General features: G+C 45.9%; 2 protein-coding genes across 2 annotated transcripts in view; one reads left to right on the forward strand and one right to left on the reverse strand.

Moving 5' to 3' along the window:
• LOC140365177 (CLIP-associating protein 1-B-like) overlaps window positions 1–26,793 on the forward strand; it is a 182,173-nt gene that overhangs the window by 59,502 nt on the left and 95,878 nt on the right. The gene's annotated exons all lie outside the window — the stretch shown is intronic.
• LOC140364397 (zinc finger protein GLI2-like) lies at window positions 2,688–20,465 on the reverse strand. Its single transcript, XM_072450516.1, has 11 exons — window positions 20,386–20,465; window positions 17,519–17,670; window positions 16,282–16,416; window positions 14,771–14,942; window positions 14,047–14,266; window positions 13,863–13,973; window positions 11,427–11,561; window positions 10,414–10,563; window positions 5,823–5,987; window positions 5,571–5,750; window positions 2,688–2,847 (listed from the first exon to the last, which is right to left on the reverse strand). The coding sequence occupies exons 2-11, from the start codon at window positions 17,598–17,600 to the stop codon at window positions 2,728–2,730; spliced, it is 1,470 nt and encodes a 489-aa protein (XP_072306617.1). The 5' UTR covers window positions 17,601–17,670; window positions 20,386–20,465; the 3' UTR covers window positions 2,688–2,727.

Below are 26,793 nucleotides of genomic sequence, written 5' to 3' on the forward strand. Positions count from 1 at the left end.
AGTGGGACATCAAAAGTTATCCAAATTACATTGATACCTCTCACGGTCTCTGTGCGGCGAAGCCGCAAACTGTAACTAAAATTTCAGAAATCTCCCATATTTAAAATTTCTGCCGTTTGCGCAGATAAAGTCCGAATTGCGTCAAATTAGAATCAGTTGTTAAACTCTTTGCCCTAAACCTACTTGAAGTGAAATAAATTCATTTGGCGCCACAGCGCCCCCTACAGATTTTATATGGAGGTTAAATGTTTAGTTTTGCGAAATTATATGAAATTTGACACACAACTCAATTTTAGCATCCCCATCAAAAAAGTCAATGAGACCCATGTCATAATTGTTATGGCGTTGCCGTAACGATGACCGAAACCTCCCATGTTATTCCAATGGGGCCAGAACATGTTTACACTTTAGACTTTCACAAACTCCTCCCAGGGCGTCAGCCCTATTAACCTGAAATTTGGTTAGACTCATCTTCAGGGGTGGACCATCAAAAGTTATCCACATTTTCATTCAAAGAGTCACGGTGTCTGTGCGGCAAAGCCGCACATTTTGCCAAGAATTCAAAATAAAATTGCTTTTTGATGGTAAAACAAAGGGGAGAACATGTGACAGCGTCACAGATTCAGCAGTAGGCGTGATAAAAGGACAATTGGGGCGCGTTAGCGCCCCCTCCTCTTGCGGCGTGGCGGCGGTGTGGCGGCGGCGTGGCGAGGGCCGATCATTGCCGCTTGCGGCTATATTTTATGTTATTTTCCCTTGATTCAAATCTGTGCTAGTTTTATTGATAGAGACAATATTCTTCCTGAAGTGTAATGGATTGTTGAGGTTGCTTGAAGTTTGAAAGAGAAAATTTATGCTTTATTGTTTTAAAATGGCGTTGTTATCTTCAAATGCGTCTGGTCAATGTCTAAATTATATTTTCTGTTTTTTCTGATTGTCCCGACCTTTGACAAAAACATCCTGAAATGTGCGTTCTGATTTCCAACGGCTCTAAGTACATCATCCAAACCTGGCAGTAAACTCACAAATGAAACTATAAATCAATAATCATTCTTTTCTCTGTTTTATTATTCTTTTCTAGTTACTTCAGGAGCTGGGAGTGTCTTGCCCAAGGACACGGCGACAGTAAACGTCCCACAAACGCAAATCTAAAGTGTCATTTGGTCTTATAGAGTAGTTATTGATTAAAATGCGGCGTACATTTATGCATATTTTGTCTGGGCGGATGATTGTAATCTCCAGATGTGATTGTGGTGACAGCGGCGCTCCGACCGTCCGAAGGCTCCGTTCTGCTCCAGCGCCGCTCAAACCATGCAATCAGCCCAGAATAACTGCACATTTAAAACCAAAACGCAATTCATTTATGGGCGCGCCGTGAGGGGAATCGCATTAACGCAAAGATCAGACAAAATGTTTCAGTTCAGGGATCGCAACGGTTTAGTTAGATTTATATTCAATAAAGCACAAATTTGAGTCTCCGGAGGGAAATTCAGATTTTCAAAAGAGATGACAGGATTCAATCATAATTGTGATGTTTTTAAAGCAGGCGAAAATATTTGTTTGCTACATTTTTGGTCAGTTTCTTTCTCAACATATAAACTTTCATGTGGAAACAACAACTTTGTCCAATCTGATGTTTTAGGGACATTATAACCTCAAAAGCTGTTTCTGAAAATGCTTTTTTTCCTCACATAGAGACAAAGCATCAGCCATAAAGCACCTGCACATCTCACACACTCAAAAACTTAACTCTAACCCTTATAAAAAATATAGATATATAAAAAATGAAACTGTTTTTACATGAAAAAAAAAACATGGAAGACTTTTTTCTTACATTTATGTGAGTCAACTACAGAAGAAGGTTAAAATGTCTCTATGATCTTTCCCTATTCACCTGCAATGTTTCGCCCTAAATAAAACTCTACGTGTGTGTACGAGGCACTATGTAGACTTTAAATAAAAGACAGAACGTGTTTCAGAGTCTGTTTTGTCCAAGCACAACTGAAACCTTCACTTTTGATCTCGCTCTTCGAAAGTCCGTCCTCTGTTTTTGACATTGTGAAAGTTTAAAAGTTTATTTCAAAATGATCTTCAGAAGCCACAAAGTTCCAGAGGCCAGAGCAGAGACGCTGTGGAGGCTCCGACCTGAAACACACCAGAAAATGTGGACTCAATCACAAGGTCAAACACGACCTGACATGAGGTGGAATATATAATAACAGAACTAATAATAGAATTGATAATAGCTATATATCTATATTTATTGTTCTCACAAAATAAAATTGGAGAAGTCGGAGCTTTAAAAGTGAATGATTTCTGAAATGAGACAAAGATAATTCCATAATTCTCTTTCCTTTACTTAGGAACATGTCAGTCCAGCGCCACATTTAAACTGATTTTGAAAATTGGCTAATCCAAGACAATAGCTGGACTAAATATGTTTACATTTTTTAAGGACTTTTTGGCCACAGGCTTTACCAGAGAGAACAGCCCCGGTGCGAAATGGGGATGAGAGAGAAGGGAGGACATGCAGCACACTGTCGGAGCCGGGAGTCAAACCCACAACACTTGGAGCCTGGCACGTGTGCAGCCGCCTTAACCACTCGGCCACTGGACACGGGACTAAATCTCTTGAACAGTCTCACCATGTTTTGATGTGGTGGTTCGCTTCGTCTCTCGTCTCCGCTTCAGTTCAAAGGCCGCCTGATGTTTAGGCTCCGTGACCTTTCACCCCCTTCTTCTCTTGGGCCCCTCCAGACTGAGGACCCCCACAGCGCCCCCTGTCTGCAGCCCTACTCCACTGTCCGTGCAGGGACGAGGCGAGGGTTGGACTCTCGGTGCTGGCATCTGCGACATAAAGTCAAACAAGTAATTTCTCGTCTGGCTTTAGAAAATACCACAAACACATGAAATGGAAACATGTTTTTACAAAGTATGAAAAAAATGACAAATGAGATGCAAAAATGAAGGACATTTTAAAAGTACAGTTTCTGGTACTACTGGTGGACTAATACGACTGTGAAACATTCCAGGCATAACAATGACATTTCCCTGGAAACCTCCACAAGAAAAGTGACATAGTTCAGCTTTAAAGTGCATGTGACAGGTTCAACCATGAGACAGGCCCCTATTCTGACAATGTTCAACTTCTGTTTGGCTGTGCATATGACTGAAAGGATTTTATCTGCACACTTATCTTTTATGTCTTAAACTGTTTTTGTGATTTTAATGCATTTTTTCCTGTCGTGTGAAGCACTTTGAATTGCCTTACAAATAAAGTTACCTTGCCTCATCCTTATATATATTATTCTATTACCAGCAGATCTAGTGTCTGGGATATTCTGTGTCTGGGATATTCTGTGCGACACCACACTGTGTCAAAAATGGTGGCGTGTTACGCACTGTGCCCTCTGGAAAATGGGTTAGACGACTCATTTCAGAAACATATAGTTCTTGAATTATATTAAATACTTTGCTAAAAATTGTAACCTAGTTGTCCCCAGTTTGAATTTTTGTATGACTTTTGGAAATTGTACTTCTTGGTTGGACATGAGCAGTAGATGTAACGTCGTCTGTGCTGGATAACTGTGTCTAAAGGGACAGAAGTGGACGGACAAAACACAATTGTCCCGTTTTAGCCTGATCTCATTGAGGCTCGTGGGTGACGCCTCAGTCGCCTCAGCTGACCACACAAGCATCGCACTTTAAAATGCAACTAAACCTGTCATGTGCACTTTAAATCATGCTAAATAAATGCAGTGAGGTTTCTACCATTAGACAGACATTTCAGGACCATGGACAGTTCACTGTGTTTAGATGTAAAAGGCCTGTTCAAACTTAGTACATTTGAGGCTTGTTTAGTATCTGTGGGTTTAAGAACTGATCCTGATTCATCCCAGAACGATTGATTTGACTGAATGAAAAGTTTTCCCTTTACGTTTCATACTTGCTCAGGAGCTTGATCGTTCTCTTTCTTCAGATGATGGGCAAAAAAATAATTGTTGTAGTGAAAAGTCACAATGAAGAGGCGAGACTTATTAGTTCTGCAATTTTGAACGGGAAGTTTCTGACCTGTTTCTAATATTAAGCCGTTTTAGATCAATATTGTGGTTTACAATGATAAAAAAAAATGAAAAAAAAGATAATTAAGATGTTTATATGTTAGAGTTTAATACTAAATACAAGCCAAAAAAAGCATAATAGTCCTATTTCACCGATTTGTGACTTTAGTTTGTTCACATCCTCAGACCTCTGTCTCTCTCAGCTTCTCTTCGTACAGCGAGGGTCTAAGGTCCAATCGTTTTGGAAGAAAATAATTCCCAGAGTTTAAATATTCATCAGAAAAAACATTTGTTAGAGCTGCTCCTTGACCCCCACATCTGTCCGACTCCTCACTCTGATGCCCCTCCACAGGGTAAAGAGACAAGTTTAGTCTAAAAAGCCCCAGATCACAAACAAAATTCAATCATAAGGTTAGAGCATTTTAATGGATAGGTCTATGAGCCAATCCTGTGCCAGTAATAGCTCATGTAACTGAAGAAGAGTTGCGTCTCTTTAGTCTCCTCACGTGTCCTTGATTTTCACACGTTTTGGCTTAAATATGAAAATCCCGTCTCTTCTTCTCTCCTGCCTCTGGTCTGACCCTCTCTCTCTCCTTGATGCAGCTGAAGAAGCAGCTTTCCTATATTCTCCCCTCTTTCTCTTCTGCTTTTTGATCATACAATCTAATCTAATATCACATTTATCACTGCTTATGAGTGAAACTTTCTGTCAATAGCGGCAACACTCAATAATGTTTAATATGTCGTTTGATTGAGTCGAATCATGACATGAACTCAACAGTGGAATATGATCATGTGGAACAAATGCGTGAGGACAAATCTTCTGATAATATTTGAAGTAAAAGCTTGTAATTTTTTTGAAACAGGGGAAATTTGCTGAAAGAACAAACAGTCTCACCTTAAAAGCGTCTGTCCGTGTGGGAAAAGAAAAAGGATCAAAGTCAAGTACAGGATGTCAATCAACGACAGACAACAGGAGAACAGGTATGTCACAGTTATTTAGTTGAAGTAAACTGGTAAACTATTATTTTTGTCAGTTTGCTCTCAGCACACATGCTTAAAATCCAAATCTGCAGCTGAACATGTTTCATTATTTCATTCAATCAACTTGTATCCATAGAGTCGTATGAGACATTTAACTCCAAAGGCCGTTTTCTCAGACATAAAGAGCTAAATTATCACCTGCACATATCAAACTTTACCATCTTGTACTGTAGAAGATTTTGATGGCTCGTGCAGAAGGATTTGTTAATATCTAATCAACGTTTTTCACATTTATATGTCACAAACATTCGCAATTGTGGTCACTTTTCCATATAAAATGCCGTATTTATACATAAAAACATTACATAATAAAAAATGCGTAATACATTTATCTACATTTGAGTAGATAAACTGCAGACGTTTCAATTTAACATCTTTATACGTAAGATTTGTTCCCATCCACCTGCAGGATCCTCAACAACGTTTGTGTGTTTGGGTAAAGTAGAGTTTTCCACACTTCCTCACCATAGAGCTCTCGGCCTTGATGCTCTTGTCCGTGCAGTACCCCTCGTCTCCTCTCGACGGCGCTGTTTGTCTCCGGGTCACGTGCGCGTCCGGCCCATGCACGGTCTTCACATGTTTCCTCAGAGAGCTCGGATCCGTGTAGCGCTTCGTACAACCTGGAACTTTACACACGTACGGTTTCTGTGGGGGAAAGACCTGGTTTAGTCCTGGTTCAGTCCTGGTCCCGTCCTGGGTACGGTCCTGGTCCTGTACCTCAGTGGAGTGGGTCCGGTTCTGGTGCTTGGCCCGGTCCGAAGCGTTGGAGAAGGCCTTGGTGCAGTCCTGGTGCTCACACACGTAGGGCTTTTCTCCAGTGTGAGATCTCAGGTGAGTCTTCAGGTTCTCCAGCCGCGAGTAGGACTTCAGACAGCCCTCGAACTAGGACAGGAACAGGGTCTGAACCAGGTCTGAACCAGGTCTGAGCCAGGTCTGAGCCAGGTCTGAACCAGGGTCTGAACCAGGTCTGAGCCAGGTCTGAACCAGGTCTGAGCCAGGTCTGAGCCAGGTCTGAACCAGGTCTGAGCCAGGTCTGAGCCAGGTCTGAGTGAGGTCTGAACCAGGGTCTGAACCAGGTCTGAGCCAGGTCTGAACCAGGTCTGAGCCAGGTCTGAGCCAGGTCTGAGTGAGGTCTGAGCCAGGTCTGAGCCAGGTCTGAGCCAGGTCTGAGCCAGGTCTGAGCCAGGTCTGAACCAGGTCTGAGCCAGGTCTGAGCCAGGTCTGAGCCAGGTCTGAGCCAGGTCTGAACCAGGGTCTGAGCCAGGTCTGAGCCAGGTCTGAACCAGGTCTGAGCAGGGTCTGAGCCAGGTCTGAACCAGGTCTGAGCCAGGTCTGAGCCAGGTCTGAGGCAGGTCTGAACCAGGTCTGAGCCAGGTCCGAGCCAGGTCAGAGGCAGGTCTGAACCAGGTCTGAGCCAGGTCTGAACCAGGTCTGAACCAGGGTCTGAGCCAGGACTGAGCCAGGTCTGAGCCAGGTCTGAGCCAGGTCTGAGCCAGGTCTGAGCCAGGTCTGAGCCAGGTCTGAGGCAGGTCTGAACCAGGTCTGAGCCAGGTCCGAGCCAGGGTCTGAGCCAGGTCTGAACCAGGTCTGAGCCAGGTCTGAACCAGGTCTGAACCAGGTCTGAGCCAGGTCTGAGCCAGGTCTGAGCCAGGTCTGAACCAGGGTCTGAGCCAGGTCTGAGCCAGGTCTGAACCAGATCTGAGCCAGGTCTGAGCCAGGTCTGAGCCAGGTCTGAGCCAGATCTGAGGCAGGTCTGAACCAGGTCTGAGCCAGGTCTGAGGCAGGTCTGAACCAGGTCTGAACCAGGTCTGAACCAGGGTCTGAGCCAGGTCTGAGCCAGGTCTGAGCCAGGTCTGAGCCAGGTCTGAACCAGGTCTGAACTAGGTCTGAGCAGGGTCTGAGCCAGGTCTGAACAAGGTCTGAGTGAGGTCTGAGCCAGGTCTGAGGCAGGTCTGAGCCAGGTCTGAGCCAGGTCTGAGCCAGGTCTGAACCAGGGTCTGAGCCAGGTCTGAGCCAGGTCTGAACCAGGTCTGAGCAGGGTCTGAGCCAGGTCTGAACCAGGTCTGAGCCAGGTCTGAGGCAGGTCTGAGCCAGGTCTGAGCCAGGTCTGAGCCAGGTCTGAGCCAGGTCTGAGCCAGGTCTGAGCCAGGTCTGAGCCAGGTCTGAACCAGGGTCTGAGCCAGGTCTGAACCAGGTCTGAACCAGGTCTGAGCAGGGTCTGAGCCAGGTCTGAACCAGGTCTGAGCCAGGTCTGAGCCAGGCCTGAACCAGGTCTGAACCAGGTCTGAACCAGGTCTGAGCCAGGTCTGAGCCAGGTCTGAACCAGGTCTGAACCAGGGTCTGAGCCAGGTCTGAGCCAGGTCTGAACCAGGTCTGAACCAGGTCTGAGCCAGGTCTGAGCCAGGTCTGAACCAGGGTCTGAGCCAGGTCTGAGGCAGGTCTGAACCAGGTCTGAGCAGGGTCTGAGCCAGGTCTGAACCAGGTCTGAGCCAGGTCTGAGCCAGGTCTGAGGCAGGTCTGAACCAGGTCTGAGCCAGGTCTGAACCAGGTCTGAACCAGGGTCTGAGCCAGGTCTGAGCCAGGTCTGAACCAGGTCTGAACCAGGTCTGAGCCAGGTCTGAGCCAGGTCTGAGCCAGGTCTGAGCCAGGTCTGAGCCAGGTCTGAACCAGGTCTGAACCAGGTCTGAACCAGGTCTGAACCAGGTCCGAGCCAGGTCTGAGCCAGGTCTGAGCCAGGTCTGAGCCAGGTCTGAGGCAGGTCTGAACCAGGGTCTGAACCAGGGTCTGAGCCAGGTCTGAACCAGGTCTGAGCCAGGTCTGAACCAGGTCTGAACCAGGTCTGAGCCAGGTCTGAGCCAGGTCTGAGCCAGGTCTGAACCAGGGTCTGAGCCAGGTCTGAGCCAGGTCTGAACCAGGTCTGAGCCAGGTCTGAGCCAGGTCTGAGCCAGGTCTGAGCCAGGTCTGAGGCAGGTCTGAACCAGGTCTGAGCCAGGTCTGAGGCAGGTCTGAACCAGGTCTGAACCAGGTCTGAACCAGGGTCTGAGCCAGGTCTGAGCCAGGTCTGAGCCAGGTCTGAGCCAGGTCTGAACCAGGTCTGAACCAGGCCTGAGCAGGGTCTGAGCCAGGTCTGAACCAGGTCTGAGCCAGGTCTGAGCCAGGTCTGAGTCAGGTCTGAGCCAGGTCTGAACCAGGTCTGAACCAGGTCTGAGCAGGGTCTGAGCCAGGTCTGAACCAGGTCTGAGCCAGGTCTGAACCAGGTCTGAGGCAGGTCTGAGCCAGGTCTGAGCCAGGTCTGAGCAGGGTCTGAACCAGGTCTGAGCCAGGTCTGAGCCAGGTCTGAGCCAGGTCTGAACCAGGTCTGAGCCAGGTCTGAGGCAGGTCTGAACCCGGTCTGAACCAGGTCTGAGCCAGGTCTGAGCCAGGTCTGAGTCAGGTCTGAGCCAGGTCTGAACCAGGTCTGAACCAGGTCTGAGCAGGGTCTGAGCCAGGTCTGAACCAGGTCTGAGCCAGGTCTGAACCAGGTCTGAGGCAGGTCTGAGCCAGGTCTGAGCCAGGTCTGAGCCAGGTCTGAGCCAGGTCTGAGGCAGGTCTGAGCCAGGTCTGAGGCAGGTCTGAACCCGGTCTGAACCAGGTCTGAGCCAGGTCTGAGCCAGGTCTGAACCAGGTCTGAACCAGGGTCTGAGCCAGGTCTGAGCCAGGTCTGAACCAGGTCTGAACCAGGTCCGAGCCAGGTCCGAGCCAGGTCCGAGCCAGGTCTGAGCCAGGTCTGAGCCAGGTCTGAGGCAGGTCTGAACCAGGTCTGAGCCAGGTCCGAGCCAGGTCAGAGGCAGGTCTGAGCCAGGTCTGAGCCAGGTCTGAGCCAGGTCTGAGTGAGGTCTGAGCCAGGTCTGAGCCAGGTCTGAGCCAGGTCTGAGCCAGGTCTGAACCAGGGTCTGAGCCAGGTCTGAACCAGGTCTGAACCAGGTCTGAGCAGGGTCTGAGGCAGGTCTGAGCCAGGTCTGAGGCAGGTCTGAGCCAGGTCTGAACCAGGTCTGAACCAGGTCTGAGCCAGGTCTGAGCCAGGTCTGAACCAGGGTCTGAGCCAGGTCTGAGCCAGGTCTGAACCAGGTCTGAGCAGGGTCTGAGCAGGGTCTGAGCCAGGTCTGAACCAGGTCTGAGCCAGGTCTGAGCCAGGTCTGAGGCAGGTCTGAACCAGGTCTGAGCCAGGTCTGAACCAGGTCTGAACCAGGTCTGAACCAGGGTCTGAGCCAGGTCTGAGCCAGGTCTGAGCCAGGTCTGAACCAGGTCTGAACCAGGTCCGAGCCAGGTCTGAGCCAGGTCTGAGCCAGGTCTGAGCCAGGTCTGAGGCAGGTCTGAACCAGGTCTGAGCCAGGTCAGAGCCAGGTCTGAACCAGGTCTGAACCAGGGTCTGAGCCAGGTCTGAACCAGGTCTGAGCCAGGTCTGAACCAGGTCTGAACCAGGTCTGAGCCAGGTCTGAGCCAGGTTTGAGCCAGGTCTGAACCAGGGTCTGAGCCAGGTCTGAGCCAGGTCTGAACCAGGTCTGAGCCAGGTCTGAGCCAGGTCTGAGCCAGGTCTGAGGCAGGTCTGAACCAGGTCTGAGCCAGGTCTGAGCCAGGTCTGAACCAGGTCTGAACCAGGTCTGAACCAGGGTCTGAGCCAGGTCTGAGCCAGGTCTGAGCCAGGTCTGAGCCAGGTCTGAACCCGGTCTGAACCAGGTCTGAGCCAGGTCTGAGCCAGGTCTGAACCAGGTCTGAACCAGGGTCTGAGCCAGGTCTGAGCCAGGTCTGAACCAGGTCTGAACCAGGTCCGAGCCAGGTCCGAGCCAGGTCCGAGCCAGGTCTGAGCCAGGTCTGAGCCAGGTCTGAGGCAGGTCTGAACCAGGTCTGAGCCAGGTCCGAGCCAGGTCAGAGGCAGGTCTGAGCCAGGTCTGAGCCAGGTCTGAACCAGGTCTGAACCAGGGTCTGAACCAGGTCTGAACCAGGTCTGAGCCAAACCTTCCAGCAGCTCTTTAACTAAGACAGAAACAGGGTCTTAACCAAGTCTGAATCAGGTCTGAAAAAAAGACTATACCAAACTCTCCAGCAGCCCTCGAACTAAAGGACACAAACAGGGTCTAAACCAGGAACTAAACCAGGTCTGAAGCAGGTCAGAACCAGGACTGAAAAACAAAACTTAAGATGTGCTCCGATCTGGAGAAGGGTCCAGGTCCTGACCAGGTCCAGGCTCAGATCTGGTCCACTGCTCCTGAAGGTTCATCCCAGAGCCATAAGAGTCATATTTGTACCTGTATATTTCATGCATTCTCACCGTGCACTTGTGAGGCTTCTCCCCCGTGTGGCGCCTCACGTGGACCACTAACATGTACTGCGCCTTAAACGGCTTCTTTTCTCTAGAACATTGGCTCCAGCGACACACGAACTCCTTCCTTTCCCCGTGGATGTGCTCTCCGTTTATGTGCTGCCATAAAAATACAGGGAAAGCAATATTCATCTAACGTGTGTAGGTTTATGTGAGGGCAAATCATCTAAAGGTTTGTCAGAACAAAACTAAACCAGGAGTAAACCTTCAGAGCTGAAATGTGCAATGTGATCTTTCTACATTTATGCTGTGTTCCCCAAATATTTCAGCTGTATTTATAACAATTCTTAATAGTTTTAATTTAGATTACATATTGGTCTATTTTTTATCTTTAATTTTCAGATCAGATTTGAAACTTGGACTATTTCCAGGTTTAAACCTGAGTGAGAGAAATATGTGAGAAGAGTGCAACATATTGTCAAGTTGTGTCTTTATTCTCAAACAAAACATAAAAGTGCATGCAGCAATGTCAAGGCTCCACTAACATAGACAGATAAACACTTCCCTGTTCTCTTTCAAAATAAAACCCATCCACAATGACAAGACTGTTGTCACATACACTGAAATTAAACATTTTACTTTAAATTAATGATGATTTTGGGATTTGAGCCATGGCCAATCTGGGGTGAAATATCACCAATTTACTGTAACAGGCCCATAGTTATTTGCAAAATAAGGACTAAAATGCATTAAAATACATGAATGAATGCTTTTTTTAAACAAAAAGTTCTAGAGGAGAATCCTCTCAGACTCCCCCACTTTTGGGTGACATTTTGTTTTTGCTAAAAAAAAAAGGGACAGATAAATTGGTGATGGGCCACCGGGCCAAGCTTGTTATTTAGATTTCTTTATCTTTATGTGAGACAGGGACAGTGACATTCACGTGTCAGGAGAGAGGCTTTGTACCAGGATGTAGCTCAAGTGCTAATTTGCACAATGTCGTACCTGAGCAAACTTCTCACCTGCACCAGTTGCTCTTGTGTGTTGAACTCTTTGCTGCAGTCGTCCCACAGACAGTTGGTCTCATAAACCGGTTCAGATCTGGGTCTGGACTGGTCCTGATCGGGGTCTTTGAGGTCCACACTGCTCCCAGTCACCTGGACACACAGGGAGCAGTAGTCGAAGTATTAAAAGTGGTAGTAGTGGTAGTAGTAGTAGTAGTTTTTTTAGTTGTCGGTGTCATTCCTCATTCGTCCAGGAGTGTTCCATTGTAGAAAAATATTTTTTTACTTTGCATTTCCATAGAGTCAGAATGTTACTGCTTTTAAATTGAAATATTCATGTTCATATTCATATTATTATTATTATCCTATTTCAAATGTGTGTTATCTCCACTTTGTGACTCTACAGCACCGCCCGGGATTCAGTCTGTGTAAAACTACTCATGATCACTCCATCTAATCCTCTGCCCCCCCTCTCGCTCTCTTTCTCTCTTTCTCTTTCTCTCTTTTGCTCTCTCTCCTGTTCCTCTCTTCCCTTTCTCTCCCTTTCTCTCTCTTGTATTTGTTTCTATGATAAATGTGTTCTTCTCCTGAGTTCCAGACCCCAGGGGCCTGTGGTGAGTAATCTGCCCGCTCTCGGTGCTCTGTTGTGGGGGTGATACATGAGCAGGGCCCCTGGTGGTGGGGCCTCAGGATGAATGGGTTAAAGCTGCTCCGTCAGCACCAGTCTGCGGGCCTCTCTGAGAGAGCAGAGTTTAACCAGCGACTATTTAAGTCCACAGGTTCAACTCTGAGTGGAGAACAGTTTTACTTTTTTACATTTTAACACTTAAACTTTACTACATTGAGGGGTTCACTGTCAGTTGTTTATATCATAAGGGCAACACATTTGTGCAAGTAATGTTAGCTAGCTAAAGAAAAATAACTTTTAGCTACTGTTCCTTGTCATATTGTACACATTTTTAGCTTTCTGGTCAAAGCGAAAGTGTACAAGAGTTCGGAGAGTGAAAACGTTTCACTTTTAGGGGTGCTCCAGCACTTGGACCTGGAGGCTCTGCTCTGCCCCACACCAACAGGGGATGTTCAAGAGCCCGAGGCCAAGGAGACCCAGCTGGTGTGTCCCACCATCCAGACCTCCTTACACCCAGAGGAAAGCTGTCTGGTCGAGCTTCTCTCAGAGGAAAGCATCAACACCCCAAGAGGAGAGCGCTCTGGTCAAGGACCTCCACGAGCAGCTGAAGCAAGTGACGGACAAACTTGAAAAACAGTCCATTTAATTTATTTTGTAACACCCAAAATCACAACAATAGTTGCCTTGAAGGGTCTGAGTGAATTAGAGGTAGATTAAAGATTGTTCAGAGGAGATTTGCATATGGATGATGTCCCAGCATCCCCTGTCATTAGAGCCTCTTTCTTGGCAATAGAAAAAAACGACAAAACCCTTTGTGAAAAAGTAAAAACCTGTGGGAGAAGCACAGTGAAAGGGAGATCCTACTCCCACAGACGGACAGGCTGTAGATGGTCCAGAACTGACGCGCTTCCATTTGCAGAGACATTGGACCTGAAGCTTTAGACTCAGGAAAGACTTTCCAAAGACAGAGATGTGAAAGTGAAAAAGATTTAATATTAATCTCCAAAAGAAAGAGAACCGGCTGGAAGAGCACATCACGGCACAGAAGGATGTCCACTATCTACTATCTCCACTATAATACTTCAATGCAGGACAATGTGCAGCTCAAACAGGAAGTCGCCATTAGAGTCATGGAAAAGATGAAAGAAAAGCCTAAAGATCAAGACATAGTAACTGCTGAACTGAAAAACACAGACAGGTGCTGCCCTGTCGAGTGGTTACGGCACAGCACACGTACGCCAGGCTCCAATAATTTACTGCATGTCTTCCCTTCGCTCTCATCCCCCATTTCACACTAAACGTTCCTATCAAATAAAGCTTTGGGCCAAAACATTCTTAAAGAGAAAAAAAAACACAGACAGGTCAATGTCAGTTCTTGCTTTTCAGAAGAGCGAGAAACAAAGGCACAACAAGCCCCTCTTGAAAAGACTGGCCAATGTGACGGAGCAGAAGAGGCCCAGACACCAGCAGCACTAACACACCTCCAACCACCGTTACCCTGGCAATAGGGAAAATAAAACTAAATATTAGAAAAATTCAAGCATTTTGATGTTATACCAACCTAATATTAATGTTCTATGTATTATTAAAGGTGTGGTGGCTCATGGAAACTATGTCAAATGTATTCAACAAATTCAACGTTGTTTTTTCTGGCCCGTAGCCCCGTATAAGTCGGCCCTCGGTGAAAAAGGTCTGGACACCCCTGCTTGGATGGAGGTGTAGATTGGTGATACATTTATCCTCCACCACCTCTTGGAATAACATCCTGGGACTGTTTTGTTATAAACCGGTTGGGTGTTGGGTTGTTGTGTTGTAGAGTCTATTACCGGGGAGACGGAGGAGGAGGGGCGGGGTCTGTACGCTTCACCTTTGACCTTTGCCCTCTTGGGGATGATGGGGTCGACGGTGCTGCTGACTGAGGGGTCGCTGCCCGGGGTCTGAAAAACAAATCAGTAAAACATTAACTTTTCAACGTAATAAAGCTTTAAACTTTAAACTTGTGACACTGACTCGGAGCGACTCTCTGTTTCCTGCATTTCCACTCAGGACGTTTGATTGGTTCGGGCATCTTTGATTGGTCAGGAGATGCAGAGCAGGGGCGGGATTCAAGCCGAACCCTCTCTGATTGGTCAGCAGTTGCAGGGGTGGGACAGGGCCAAGGCTAAACCCTCTGTGATTGGTCAGAAGGGGGTGGTAGGTCACAGGGCCCAGGTGAGACGGGAACGATGGACTGGAAGGAGAAAAGAGAATTAAACCAGGACTAAACCAAGTCTAAACCAGGACTAAACCAGGACTAAACCAGGACTAAACCAGGACTAAACCAGAACAGGTTTAAACTACATTCAAACCAGGAATAAACCAGGTTTGAACTAAACTTGGATTAAACCAGAACTAAACCATGGATTTAATTTGGGATAAACCAGGACCAAATAAGTATAAAACACTGCCTTAATGAAATTAAACCATGTCTTGCTCTTATCCGATCTGATCCCAGAATGAACTAGTAAAACATTAGTAAAACAGGGCTAAAGTGAGCAATAACTTTGGACCGCTGCATTCAAATGAACTAGTTCTGTTTTACACAGGAAAAATGTCTTTAATCTTAATCTTACCATTAAAAACGAATTCTTATTTACAATGTTTATTTCTCTACCTCAGACCTGAGATTTCAGGTGTTTTAATGTTGCTTTGGCTCTAAAATCAACCCTGACATGTTCTAAACTTAAACACTTACTTGACAAGGTGAGGATACTGTGCCGTGATTGGTCGGTTGAGGACAGTGACCAAGCTATGGTTCGTGGCCCGAAACGCAGTTCCAAAGTCTAGACCGGGGTCCAGAAGAGGAGCCAGAGACAGCGCCCTCTTCCTGCTGAGCCTGGAACTGCGAGGAGTGGATGGATGTGGGGCTGGAGACAGAAACAGGTGAGGGCGGGGTTTAGTGTCTTTAGTGTCAATTACTCTGTCAAAGAATTGCTATAATAGGCTCCGAGCACCACGGCACATGGCTAGTTCTGGTCATTTATTTCACACACTGAGAGATCACGCAGTGGACAGTGTTCAACTATGAGAAGGAGAGTCTAAGGACAGAGGACCCTGGGACATCGTCCCTCGCCACCACAGACATTGTTGATTCATTTCTCCCTGTGGCCCTCTGAGGCAACTGTTGTTGTGATTTTGGGCCTTACAAAAATAAATTGATTTGATTTGATTTGAACTATGTACTGTATTGTACATTAGAAAAACAAACCAAAATAAAGTATTCACTAGCAAGGACCATCAGCTAAGATGCAAAGTGTTTACGAAAATGAAATTAATTTGAGACGATGTTGTTTTGGGGCTTCTGGTCACGAGGGCTGTGGGCTCCCGGGCCTCGACACCCCGTTCTAGGAGATCAATTTGAATCATTAGAAGAGGGTGGGAGGGGCACAAAGTCACGAACCCTGATTTGTGTGACCTGGATGCTTAAACAGTCTACTCTTCGGAAGGGGGCGTGGAAGGGGGCGTGGAAGGGGTGTGTCATGCTCCCGAACTTAAGATGACAAACTTATCTTCATTTATTGATGAAAATCAGAGGTTGTTTATTCTTTTTTCATAAAAAGGTCTTTTTGTAGGTGATTTAGAGTCTGTTCATGGGAGAATCACGATTGATGATTATCTTTTAAAGCCGATTGTCGTGGCTTTAAACAATAAAGTTCTGACACGATTGTTCAATTCATTGTTATAATCCCAGTAGACAGTGAGTCGGGGTTGGATGCTACAGCGATTTAAAACTCACAAATGAGTTGAATACTTCACTGAGGGACACAAAGTCATATCATTTTCACATCAAATCAATCCCTTTGTTTTTGCTATAAATTTTACTTTGTAGTTTATGTTAGGTTTTATGTTTTAACAAAAGTAAGCATTAACTTTGAAACACTTTGGGATAGATTTAATAGAAGTTTATACATAGCAAAACGGGTACAGTTGAGGTCTAAAACAAGACTAAACCAGGACTAAACAAGTGCTGAACCCGGTCTAATCCAGAACTAAACCAGGTCTAAACCAGGACAAAACCGGGACTAAACCAGGACTAAACCAGGACTAAACCAGGACTAAACCAGGTCTAATCCAGGACTAAACAAGGGCTGAACCCGGTCTAATCCAGGACTAAACCAGGACTAAACCAGGTCTAAACCAGGACTAAACCAGGACTAAACCAGGTCTAATCCAGGTCTAAACCAGGGCTAAATGGGTTTAACTGACCTTCCAGGTGCTGCATGTACTCAGGGCTGAGCAGATCAGTGTACTGCCCCCTACTGGACATGAGGCTGTAGTACTCCGAGGCCCCTGGGCCCGAGAACCCGAACAGAGCGCGCTCCTTCAGCTGCTCATGGGACACTGAGGGGGAGAGAGGAGACCAGAGCTTTGGGACAAAACAAATATAAATGTGTCGAATAGATCAAATAAATGGGACGGTGGGCCACCTGCTCGTCTCCATGGAGATGTTATTGTTTTAAACTTTTCCATCCAGCATTTATTAAACCCCTTGTGTTTTATAGCTTAGACATACACAGACCTCCACCTGTAATGTTTCTGCTGGAAGCTGGTGCTGTCCATGGTGTAATCCCTCATTTCTACCTCCAAAGACCAGCAGGTGACTCACCCCTGTCTGAGTCTCTGCTTTCTTTAGTGGTATAAAAGTGGTTCCCAGTAGCCAGTGGTCAGTGGCCAGTAGCCAGTGGTCAGTGGTCAGTGGTCAGTGGTCAGTAGCCAGTAGCCAGTAGCCAGTAGCCAGTAGCCAGTGTCAGTAGTCAGTAGTCAGTAGCCAGTAGTCAGTAACCAGTAGTCAGTCAGTAGTCAGTAGTTACTCACAACACAAAAGCTTGGTCACAGAGCTTGATTTCATGTCAGAGAATGCAAGAGTGTTAAAAGAGGGTAAACAGTTCTTTCAAAGCTGTAATCGTCTGTGTCAGAGTGACACCACAACATGGCTATATATATATATATATATATATATATATATATATATATATATATATATATATATATATATATATATATATATACATGTTTATATAGAGAAAGATTTAAAATAACCCTGCAAACATTCTTACATCTGTTGGTTTCTTTGTAAATTAAATCATTCCTCTTCTGTTGTGGACATTTTAGTATTAGTTGTTACTGCTATTGTCTGATAGCAGAGACATGTCACTCATGGAGATAACTGTCCCTGGTTTTTGACGCAAAAAAGTATCAGAGAAAAGTTCCCCCATGATAAATGTACATTAGATCAGCAGAAAAGCGGCTCTTCTCTCTCGATCAGCTGCAACATCTTTAAAAGCGCTTTAAAGGTGACTCGTGCTCTCATTCTTTCTGCTTTGGCTCTGACACAGTTATTATTTTACATCATAAATATTATTATGATTTCTGACACGTCACAAAGGTAGATTTATCAGCTCCACAACTCTTTAACGTTGACCAAAGTGAAACATGTTCTTACGCTCAGTGAAGATAGGGCCGTGCACGTGAGGAGCGTGCACGTACGAGGGGGCGGGGCAAAACGGGGAGTCGGCTGTCACCATGGAAACTGGGGAGAGGCGGACCAATGGGAGCTCAGCGAAGGCGGGGCCAGAGATAGGAACAGCAGACGAACTGGAAACAAGAGAGAAATGATGATGATGTGATGCCTTTTTCCCAGGTATCCATCCATGTTGTCCATGGCAGGGGTTTTGAGGCCCAAATACATAGTTCTGAACACATGATAATGATGGGTCTCCTAGCAACCACAGTTTCTCCAACATTCAGCCCCTCCCTCTGAATAATGAGCACTTTGACGTGGTGTTCTGAAAAAACAGATCACATTCTTCAACAGAATTCCCTCCGAACATGAGATATTGGTTCTCAATAGAACACAAATCTACATCTAGTTTTGCCTCAGTCTTTTACAGCCAGTTTATCCCATTTCATCCACTTCTTATAGTTTATTGTTTTCATTGTCCCAGATACAAACTTACACCTGAGTCGTACACTTCCAAAACACCCTGACAACTACAGACCTGACACCCTCGGACCTGTCAACCGCGGACCTGACAACCACGGACCTGACAACTGCTCCTGCCTACTTGCTCCTGCCCACTCCTGCTTACTCCTGCCTACTCCCGGTTGCTCCTGCCCACTCTTGTCAGCTCCTGCGTGCTCCTGCCCACTCCTGCTTGCTCCTGCCCCATCCTTCTTGCTCCTGCCCCCTCCTGCTTGCTCCTGCCTACTCCTGATTGCTCCTGCCCACTCTTGCCAGCTCCTGTGTGCTCCTGCCCACTCCTGCTTGCTCCTGCCCCCTCCTGCTTGCTCCTGCCTACTCCCGATTGCTCCTGCCCACTCTTGCCAGCTCCTGTGTGCTCCTGCCCACTCCTGCTTGCTCCTGCCCCCTCCTGCATGCTCCTGAATGCTCCTGCCCACTTGCTCCTTCCCACGCTTGTCCACTCCTGCTTGCTCCTGCCCCCTCCTTCTTGCTCCTGCCCCCTCCTGCTTGCTCCTGCCTACTCCCGATTGCTCCTGCCCTCTCTTGCCAGCTCCTGTGTGCTCCTGCCCACTCCTGCCACCTCCTGCGTGCTCCTGCATGCTCCTGCCCACTTGCTCCTTCCCACGCTTCCCCATTCCTGCTTGTTCCTGTCCAATCCTACCCGCTCCTGCCCGCTCCCACTTGCTCCTGCCCACTCCTGCATGTTCCTGCCCCAGCCTTCTTGCTCCTGTCACTTCCTGCTTGCTCCCGCTCCCTTGGGCAGGAGAAAGTGGGAGCGGACTCCTGCCCATTTTGCCTGCTCTTCTTCTTGCTTGCTCCTGCCTGCACCTGCTTGCTCCTGCCCACTCCTGCTTGCTCCAGTCTGCTCCTGCCCTCTCTTGCTTGCCCCTGCCCACTCCTGCTTGCTCATGTCATCTCCCACTAGCTCCTGCCTCCTCCTGCCTCCTCCTGCCCATTCCTGCTTGCTCCTGCCTCCTCCTGCCCATTCCTGCTTGCTCCTACCTCCTCCTGCCCATTCCTGCTTGCTCCTGCCCACGCCAGCTCCTGTATGTTCCTGTAATTACTCGTTTCTCTGTGATGGATGTGCCGCTCGCCACCAAACTTTGCTCACATAAATCTAGATGGTGGAGCGGGCGCGCCTCAGGCCCCGCCTCTTCCGTATGTGCGTTTGTTTGAGTGTGTGCATGTGTGTTTGTACGGCTCTATAACGTCTGGGCAGAGATGGAGAGCCCTGGGAAACTGTGTCACCGCTTTGGGCTCCAGAGTCCAGTTTGTTTTGCAGAAAGACATTTGCCTTTTTAATTTGAATAAAATAAATAATTACAGTATTTCTCAAACTGTGGTTCACAGGAGTTTGCTGGATTATATGCCCAAGTTAGTAACAAAGACAAAAGTCTCTGGTATGGGCCGTTGCTCATCTGCTTAGTCCTGGTTTACTCCTGGTTTAGACCTTGTTTAGTCCTAGTTTAGACCTTGTTTGAACCTGGTGGTTAGGTCCAGGTTTAGACCTGATTCAGACCTGGTTTGGACCTGGTTTAGACCTGGTTTAGACCTGGTTTAGACCTGGTTTAGACCTGGTCTCAGCAGAGTTGTTGATTACAGTTTTTGACCCTGAGGCTGTTCCACAAAATAATGAACTCAAACATGATGGATCTACTCCATTTAATCAAACTAATGTACTGAATGTATCTGACACACAGGGAGGCAAGAGGGTGGGACCCTCTTGCCTCCCTGTGTGTCAGATGCCCTCCCGCTTTTCTCTCTCTCTCTCTTCTTTTAGGACATCCACCACTGGGTCTTTGCTGCAAACGTTAATAATTCAGAAATATTCAGAAATAACAAGAATGAAACGAGAATGAAATGATGATGCAACAACCATCTGGTTTAGAGGAATTTGAGCTTAATGATCCTTTGTTCCATTGTGTTTTGACCAAAAGGTGCATTATGCATTAACTGAATATGAGTTTGAAAATAATAGATTTTCACAAAGCTCAAATACAAAAATCTTACATTTTTAGATGATCTCCCATCATGTGAGACCTTGTATAGCCGTATGTAATGTAATGTAATAATAATCCAAAATGATGATAATGATAATGATTCACAATTTTTACATTTTAAGCAAATTATTACAAAATGCAGGTACTAACTTGTGTGATAATAGGAATATCAGAGACAATGGCATGTACTTTACTTTACTTTAGTATAGCATAATGATAATGGCATAACAAGGGACAGCACAACCTGCTGTGTCTCCATGAGCTCTTATTCTGTGTAAAAGCTGCAAAGCCTGTAGTTTCGACCTTTACAAACATGTTTTGAAGTGAGTGTGCGTCTGTGAGCCTGACCTGTGCAGGTGCAGGGCGTGGCAGCTGCACCGCCCGTCGAGGGGGATAGGAGCGTGGAATGACGGCAGAGCTGAAACACAAAAGAAAGAGAGTGTGTTAAAATCTCAATACATAATAATTCACGCTAAAATTATCTTTCGAAAGGTGAAAAGTTCTCATAATGGTGCTGTTAAAGATGAAGCTAAAAAGTGCTACAATCAAAACAACACGTAAACCCCTGACTAGACTTCAATAGTTTCTCTTGGAGGTAAATAACTGAATATTCTTTGGAGATTCAATAATCTCATGGACAATAGAAATAGCCCTCTCACCTCACAGCAAGAAGATTCCCGGGCTGGACCTTTGCAGTCGCATGTTTTTCACACGTATCTGGGTTTCATCTGCCAGTTTTTCCCCATCAACCCAAACCTAGACCAAGATCTGGGTCTGGTCCCCGGGCGCTACAGTGGCATGGGTCAAATGCAGAGATTCATTTCCCTCACTAGGGATTAATAAAATAAAGTATACAAATTGATTGTAAGCTAAACTTTCTTATTGATTCATGCTAATCCTAAAAGCCCCGTGTGGTGGTCCTGGCTGCAGACTGAGAGGCCAGAGTCAGCAGTGTCCGGTGCAGTAGAGCGTGTTCTGCTGAGCTCCACACAAAACTATATTTATCACTCTGTTTATATCTGTGTCTCTCCAACTGAATCTGTCATAATAATGCGTGACAGTGTCTGCGGGAGGTCTGACTGGGACCAGGGTCAAGTGTGCTCCAAAACTATAAGTCACAGCCAAACCAGGGTCAAACCAGAACTAAATATCCCCTCGATCTAGATTCGGATCAGGTCCACTACATAAGAAACTTCACAATCAAGTCTCACTTTGTGTCGAGGTGATTTTTTTCCTGGTTTAGTTCTGTTTTAGTCTCAAGCCCTGGAGCATTTTAAATTAATTTACTTATTTTAAGACACAAAGTATGCAGACCACAGATATTGGGACATTTTGCATCCTTAATGCTGCTGGGACAATCTGTTAGATCTGTGTCACCATTGTTTGTCTCACACTGAAAGACAGCGATACACACTTTTCACTGAAGATTTGCTGTAAGCGAAGGACCACAAAACTGTCGATCGTACGAGCACCATAATTCAAACAAATATATGAGGACATGACGCACCATCAAATGCCTTTTGATGCGCTCTTATTCACCGTGGAAATGAAAGAGAAAGAATAAAAGTGCCTCAGGAGCAGTGTGAGCTTGAGATAAAGAGCCTCTTATTGTAGCAGTGATGATGAAGGAAAAGGTTTGTATATGTGTTGGTGTTCTCAACTATTTCTACATTTTAAGAGCTGTCACTTGGCAACGGGGGCCTGGGGCTTCTCTGATTGGCTGTTCATTGCAATTGTGAAATTCCAACATGTTTGAAGTTTTGGAGCTGCGACAGACCCCACAGACATGAGAGGTGCCACGACAAGTAATGACGTACAAGAAGTGCTACTCGGGCCACGCCCTAAAACTCATGGAGAGACATATCAGGCGTCAAATCCTCTGTAGTGCAGTCAGTTTATTCCTTAGTCTAGTTTTTGTCTAAATCCTGCAGTTGTCCTGTTTAAGTCTAAGTTTGAAATCAACTATAGTCCTTCTTTAGTCCTGTTTTAGTCATGCTTTATTCCTTCTATTACCTTTAGTCTGGCCCAGTTTTAGTCCTGCTTTTGCCCCTCTTGCGCCCTGGTTTTGTCCTGGTTTAGTCTTACTTTAATCCTGCTTTAGTCCTGCTTTAGTTACTCTTTAGTCCTAGTTTAGTCCTGCATTTCTCACTCTTTAATCCTGCTTTAGTCCTGCTTTAGTCACTCTTTAGTCCTGGTTTAGTCCTGCTTTAGTCACTCTTTAGTCCTGGTTTAGTCCTGCTTTAGTCACTCTTTAGTCCTGCTTTAGTCACTCTTTAGTCCTGCTTTAGTCCCGCTTTAGTCCTGGTTTAGTCCCGCTTTAGTCCCGCTTTTGTCCTGCTTTAGTCCCGCTTTAGTCCTGGTTTAGTCCCGCTTTAGTTACTCTTTAGTCCTGCTTTAGTCCCGCTTTAGTCCTGGTTTAGTCCCGCTTTAGTCCTGGTTTAGTCCCGCTTTAGTCCCGCTTTAGTCCTTCTTTACTCTAACTTATCCCCTCCTCCTCCAGGACAAACCGCGTTGTCGTCTGATTTACGAGCGTTTGGCGTAATCGCGAAGCTTAACTGGGATTTCCATGTTAAATAATTACCGTAAGTCCTGGTTTATTAGCACATGATGAAAACGCGCTGTCGCAGGAGCCACATTAAAGCACCAGATGTGTTCACCTCGGGAGGAGCTGGGAGGGGCCGAGGGGCCCGGGAGGAGGGGCTGAACTAATGTCTGAAGCTCTGCAGATTCTTCATAACCAGAAAACCAGGCTAAGAATAACATTAGCATTAGCACTCTGGAGTTTGCTAATGAATCAAAATGAATGTGACAAAAGCACATCACTTAATTACAATAACTACCACAGAATCAGTCTTTGTGATCAATGTGTTTATTGTCGCATCATTTTAGATGAATCCGCCTCATTTGGACAAAATACATAAATAAATACATCAACTTAAACACTATTTATAACTTAAAGTGCATATGACTGGTTTTCATGTTTCTCTAATTGTGACATTGTTTGGTGGGAGTGTCCCTGTGGTAAATATGATGTCATCGTTTCACATCAGTCAAGTTGCAGTTTGTGCTCTCATACGGCGACTGTATCCATTACAAATGTCACCAAAACTGTCAAACTGGGAGAAAATAGACTCAAGTTTCTAGTCAAATCTTAAATATAATCATGTTCTTTGCGTTATAGTCAAATGTGTCATATGCACTTTTACAAAGGTTTGTTTTCAGAATGGAGCAAAAATGAAGTGGAACATAACGTGATTTCAATGGAGAAACTGGGATAAACCTCAGAACATATGAAAAATCAAAGAGGTTTTGGCAAAAGAAAACAACGGTTATCAGAAACTGGTTTAAACATGTGTTATTGTGTTTTACATGATTTGTTAATTGAATAGGAAAATATGAAGATTATTGTGATTAAGGCAAAACCCAGATTTTTAACAGGTTTAATTAGATACAAACTTATGTAAATATCAACCCCACAATACTTTTATCTACAGATATATTACATACTTAACCATACATTATATTTTGCTGAGCTCAAATACAATCATGAATCTAGAAACTTTCCATATTTGTCTCAGAAAACATACCATATTGATGTCTCAATTTACCCTTTCTTATCTGGACCCTAGGAAGGCTAACTTATCTGCCACCTCCAGTTAAATTAAATTAAATTAAATTCATTAAATTAAATTTCAATTTCCAATCATTTCAATTCTTCAATTAAATCCAATAGATTCTATAACATGCAAAACCACAGTGAAAAACCGATTCAACAAAATTCATAGAAAATTAGCAAAGAGGTAATGTCCCAGAATTCCCTGTCCTTAGAACCTTTTCTGCCCTGGATTCAGAACAAACATATTGTTGAATGAGCTCCGTATTTCTAGATACATGAGGTTCCTGGAGGTTCCTGGTTCTCCTTCGGTCCCCCCTCTTTCTGTGGAACCTTCCTCTGCAGCTGCGGCTCCGACGCTGGAGGTCGTTATGATAATCCTCGTTAGTGTGATTAATACCGTGCGTTCACAGGATATATAAATATGTGTGAATATTTGTGTCCTTTTCCCGAAAGGCCTCTTTCTCTCCACGCTTGAAAAGACGGAGCACCAAATTAGGCTGGAGAATATTCATAAAACTACTGCTCCTTCACAATAAGAGTCTGAGTGATGTTGTTGTTGTTGTTGTTGTTGTTGTTGTTGTTTTATGGCGGTTGGCATCCAATTGTTGCATTACCGCCAGACTTTATTCCTCAGACTTTTCGTAGTTGTTGTTGTTGTTGTTGTTGTTTTATGGCGGTTGACATCCGAGTGTTGCATTACCGCCAGACTTTATTCCTTAGACTTTGTCGTAGTCCTTGTTGTTGTTGTTGTTGTTGTTTTATGGCGGTTGGCATCCAATTGTTGCATTACCGCCAGACTTTATTCCTCAGACTTTTCGTAGTTGTTGTTGTTGTTGTTGTTGTTGTTTTATGGCGGTTGGCATCCAAGTGTTGCATTACCGCCAGACTTTATTCCTCAGACTTTGTCGTAGTCCTCAGACTCTGTCGTAGTCCGTAAAAGTACTCCTTCCATTGCTTTGGTGTTACAAAGCCCATGAGGTCATGATATGTCTTTGTGACTAGAATAGTTGTTGTTGTTGTTGTTGTTGTTGTTGTTGTTGTTGTTGTTTTATGGCGGTTGGCATCCGAGTGTTGCATTACCGCCAGACTTTATTCCTCAGACGTTTCGTAGTCCTCAGACTCTGTCGTAGTCCGTAAAAGTACTCCTCCCATCGCTTTGGCGTTACAAAGCCCATGAGGTCATGATGTGTTTTTGTGACTAGAATAGTTGTTGTGTCAGAGACCAACCGGCTTTATTCCAGGGAGACTCTTCTTCACCTTCCTCGCCCTCTTTGACGTTCGGTGCTTTGGAAGTACAAAGCCCATGAGATCATGGGACGTCTTTGTTGTTTTACAAAGCCCATGAGGTCATGGGACGTCTTTGTCGTTTTATCCTTTAGAAGTCCTTCTTCCATCGCTGCAATATGCCCAAAGCGCTGGCACTTAAAGCAACGCAGGGGCGGCGGAACATATGGCCTGAGCTCAGACTCTGTCGTAGTCCGTAAAAGTACTCCTTCCATTGCTTTGGTGTTACAAAGCCCATGAGGTCATGATATGTCTTTGTGACTAGAATAGTTGTTATTGTTTCAGAGACCGACCGGCTTTATTCCAGGGAGACTCTTCTTCATCTTCCTCTCCTTCTTTAACGTTCGGTGCTTCCATCGTACAGCTTTATTCTTTAGGCTTCATTCTATAGGCTTTAATATTTCCACTGATGTCGCTGCTTGGTAGCCGTGCGTCTACGAGACTGGACGAGGACAGGAGACCACCCCCACCCCATCTCGTCACTCTGATCACTCTGACTCCCCAAAAGCAGACCCCCATCACTCCGACTCCCATTTAGCGCCTTTAGCCTGTTTTCTATATCTGCCCAATCAAGCTCCTTTGTTCCAAGGAATCTCCCTGCAGCTTTAGCAATGATCCTGATCCTTTCAGTTCTGCTTTGAGTCTGAGCAGCACAGTTTACAACATCCACCATAAAGAGTACAAAATCCTCTCTATCCACAACCAGGGTATTCTCATTAATTCTGGAACCTGCACACTTGGGACCTCCACTCTTGAAACCTTCACACTTCTTGGGAGCCACGCTGGCCTTTCTCATTTCGCCCTGGCTGGGAGCAGCGCTGGCTCCTCTCTCTGTATTTACTCTAAACTCGTTACTTGAAACTTTCTTGACTGCATCTGCATAGGATATACCTTGAGAGACCTTTATTTTATGCACCTCAGCAGCTCTTTTGCTAAACCTGCATCCCCCGTAGGCAGAGCTATGTTCTTCCTCACAGTTACAGCACTTCAGCCTTGCTCCCACGTCACACTTCCCATACTCGTGATCTCCTGCACATTTACCACATCTTTGCCTCCCTCTACAGACCGCTGCAATATGCCCAAAGCGCTGGCACTTAAAGCAACGCAGGGGCGGTGGAACATATGGCCTAACGTCATGGCACATGAACCCAATGAACACCTTACTAGGCAGGCACCTCCCTTCAAGTGTTACCATTACCGACAAGCTGTCACATCTTACCCCAGACCGGGTCACCTTCAACCGCCTAGCGTCCACCACCGTAGCTCCAGTCAAATTCTCCTTAACTTCATCCACAGACGTCGCCGTAGGGACACCTACGATAACTCCTCTGACCGTGTTTCTTTCAGCATCAGACACAAGAATGTCCTTTCCACCCAGACGTTTAGTTCCAATCGCCTTCCGTTGCTGAGCCGCGTCCTTGCACACGACCAGCAGCGAGCCATCTCTAAGGACACTCGCACTCTTGATCACTCCCACAGCTACAGTTAGGCTCTTTGACAATGCCACTGAATTCCACTCCTTAAAGGATGCACTATCCTGTGCAAGCTTTATGATCACCTTACAGTCTCTGCTCTCACCCCGGATATCAATAGCTTCAGCCTCATCCTGCTGCTCATTCCCAGAACCCTCGGACGAGCTAAGGGACTTTTTACGTTTCCGGGCACGTGCAGCCAGAAAAGGCTGCTCCTCCACGTGATGTTTCCTCAATGTTCTTTTATGAAGGAGTGAGGCAAAGGGCATTATTCTGAAAGTCTGATGGACGGAATATTTTCACCAATTTCATTCATCCTGTCTGAGAAAATGTTAATCCCAGAGATGTTTTTGAGGAGGAAACTATGTTAGAAGAAGTTTATAC

Source organism: Eucyclogobius newberryi, unplaced genomic scaffold (assembly GCF_026437365.1).
Source record: "Eucyclogobius newberryi isolate DKJ021-1_F unplaced genomic scaffold, fEucNew1.0.hap1 SCAF_1, whole genome shotgun sequence".
NCBI lineage: Eukaryota > Metazoa > Chordata > Actinopteri > Gobiiformes > Gobiidae > Eucyclogobius > Eucyclogobius newberryi.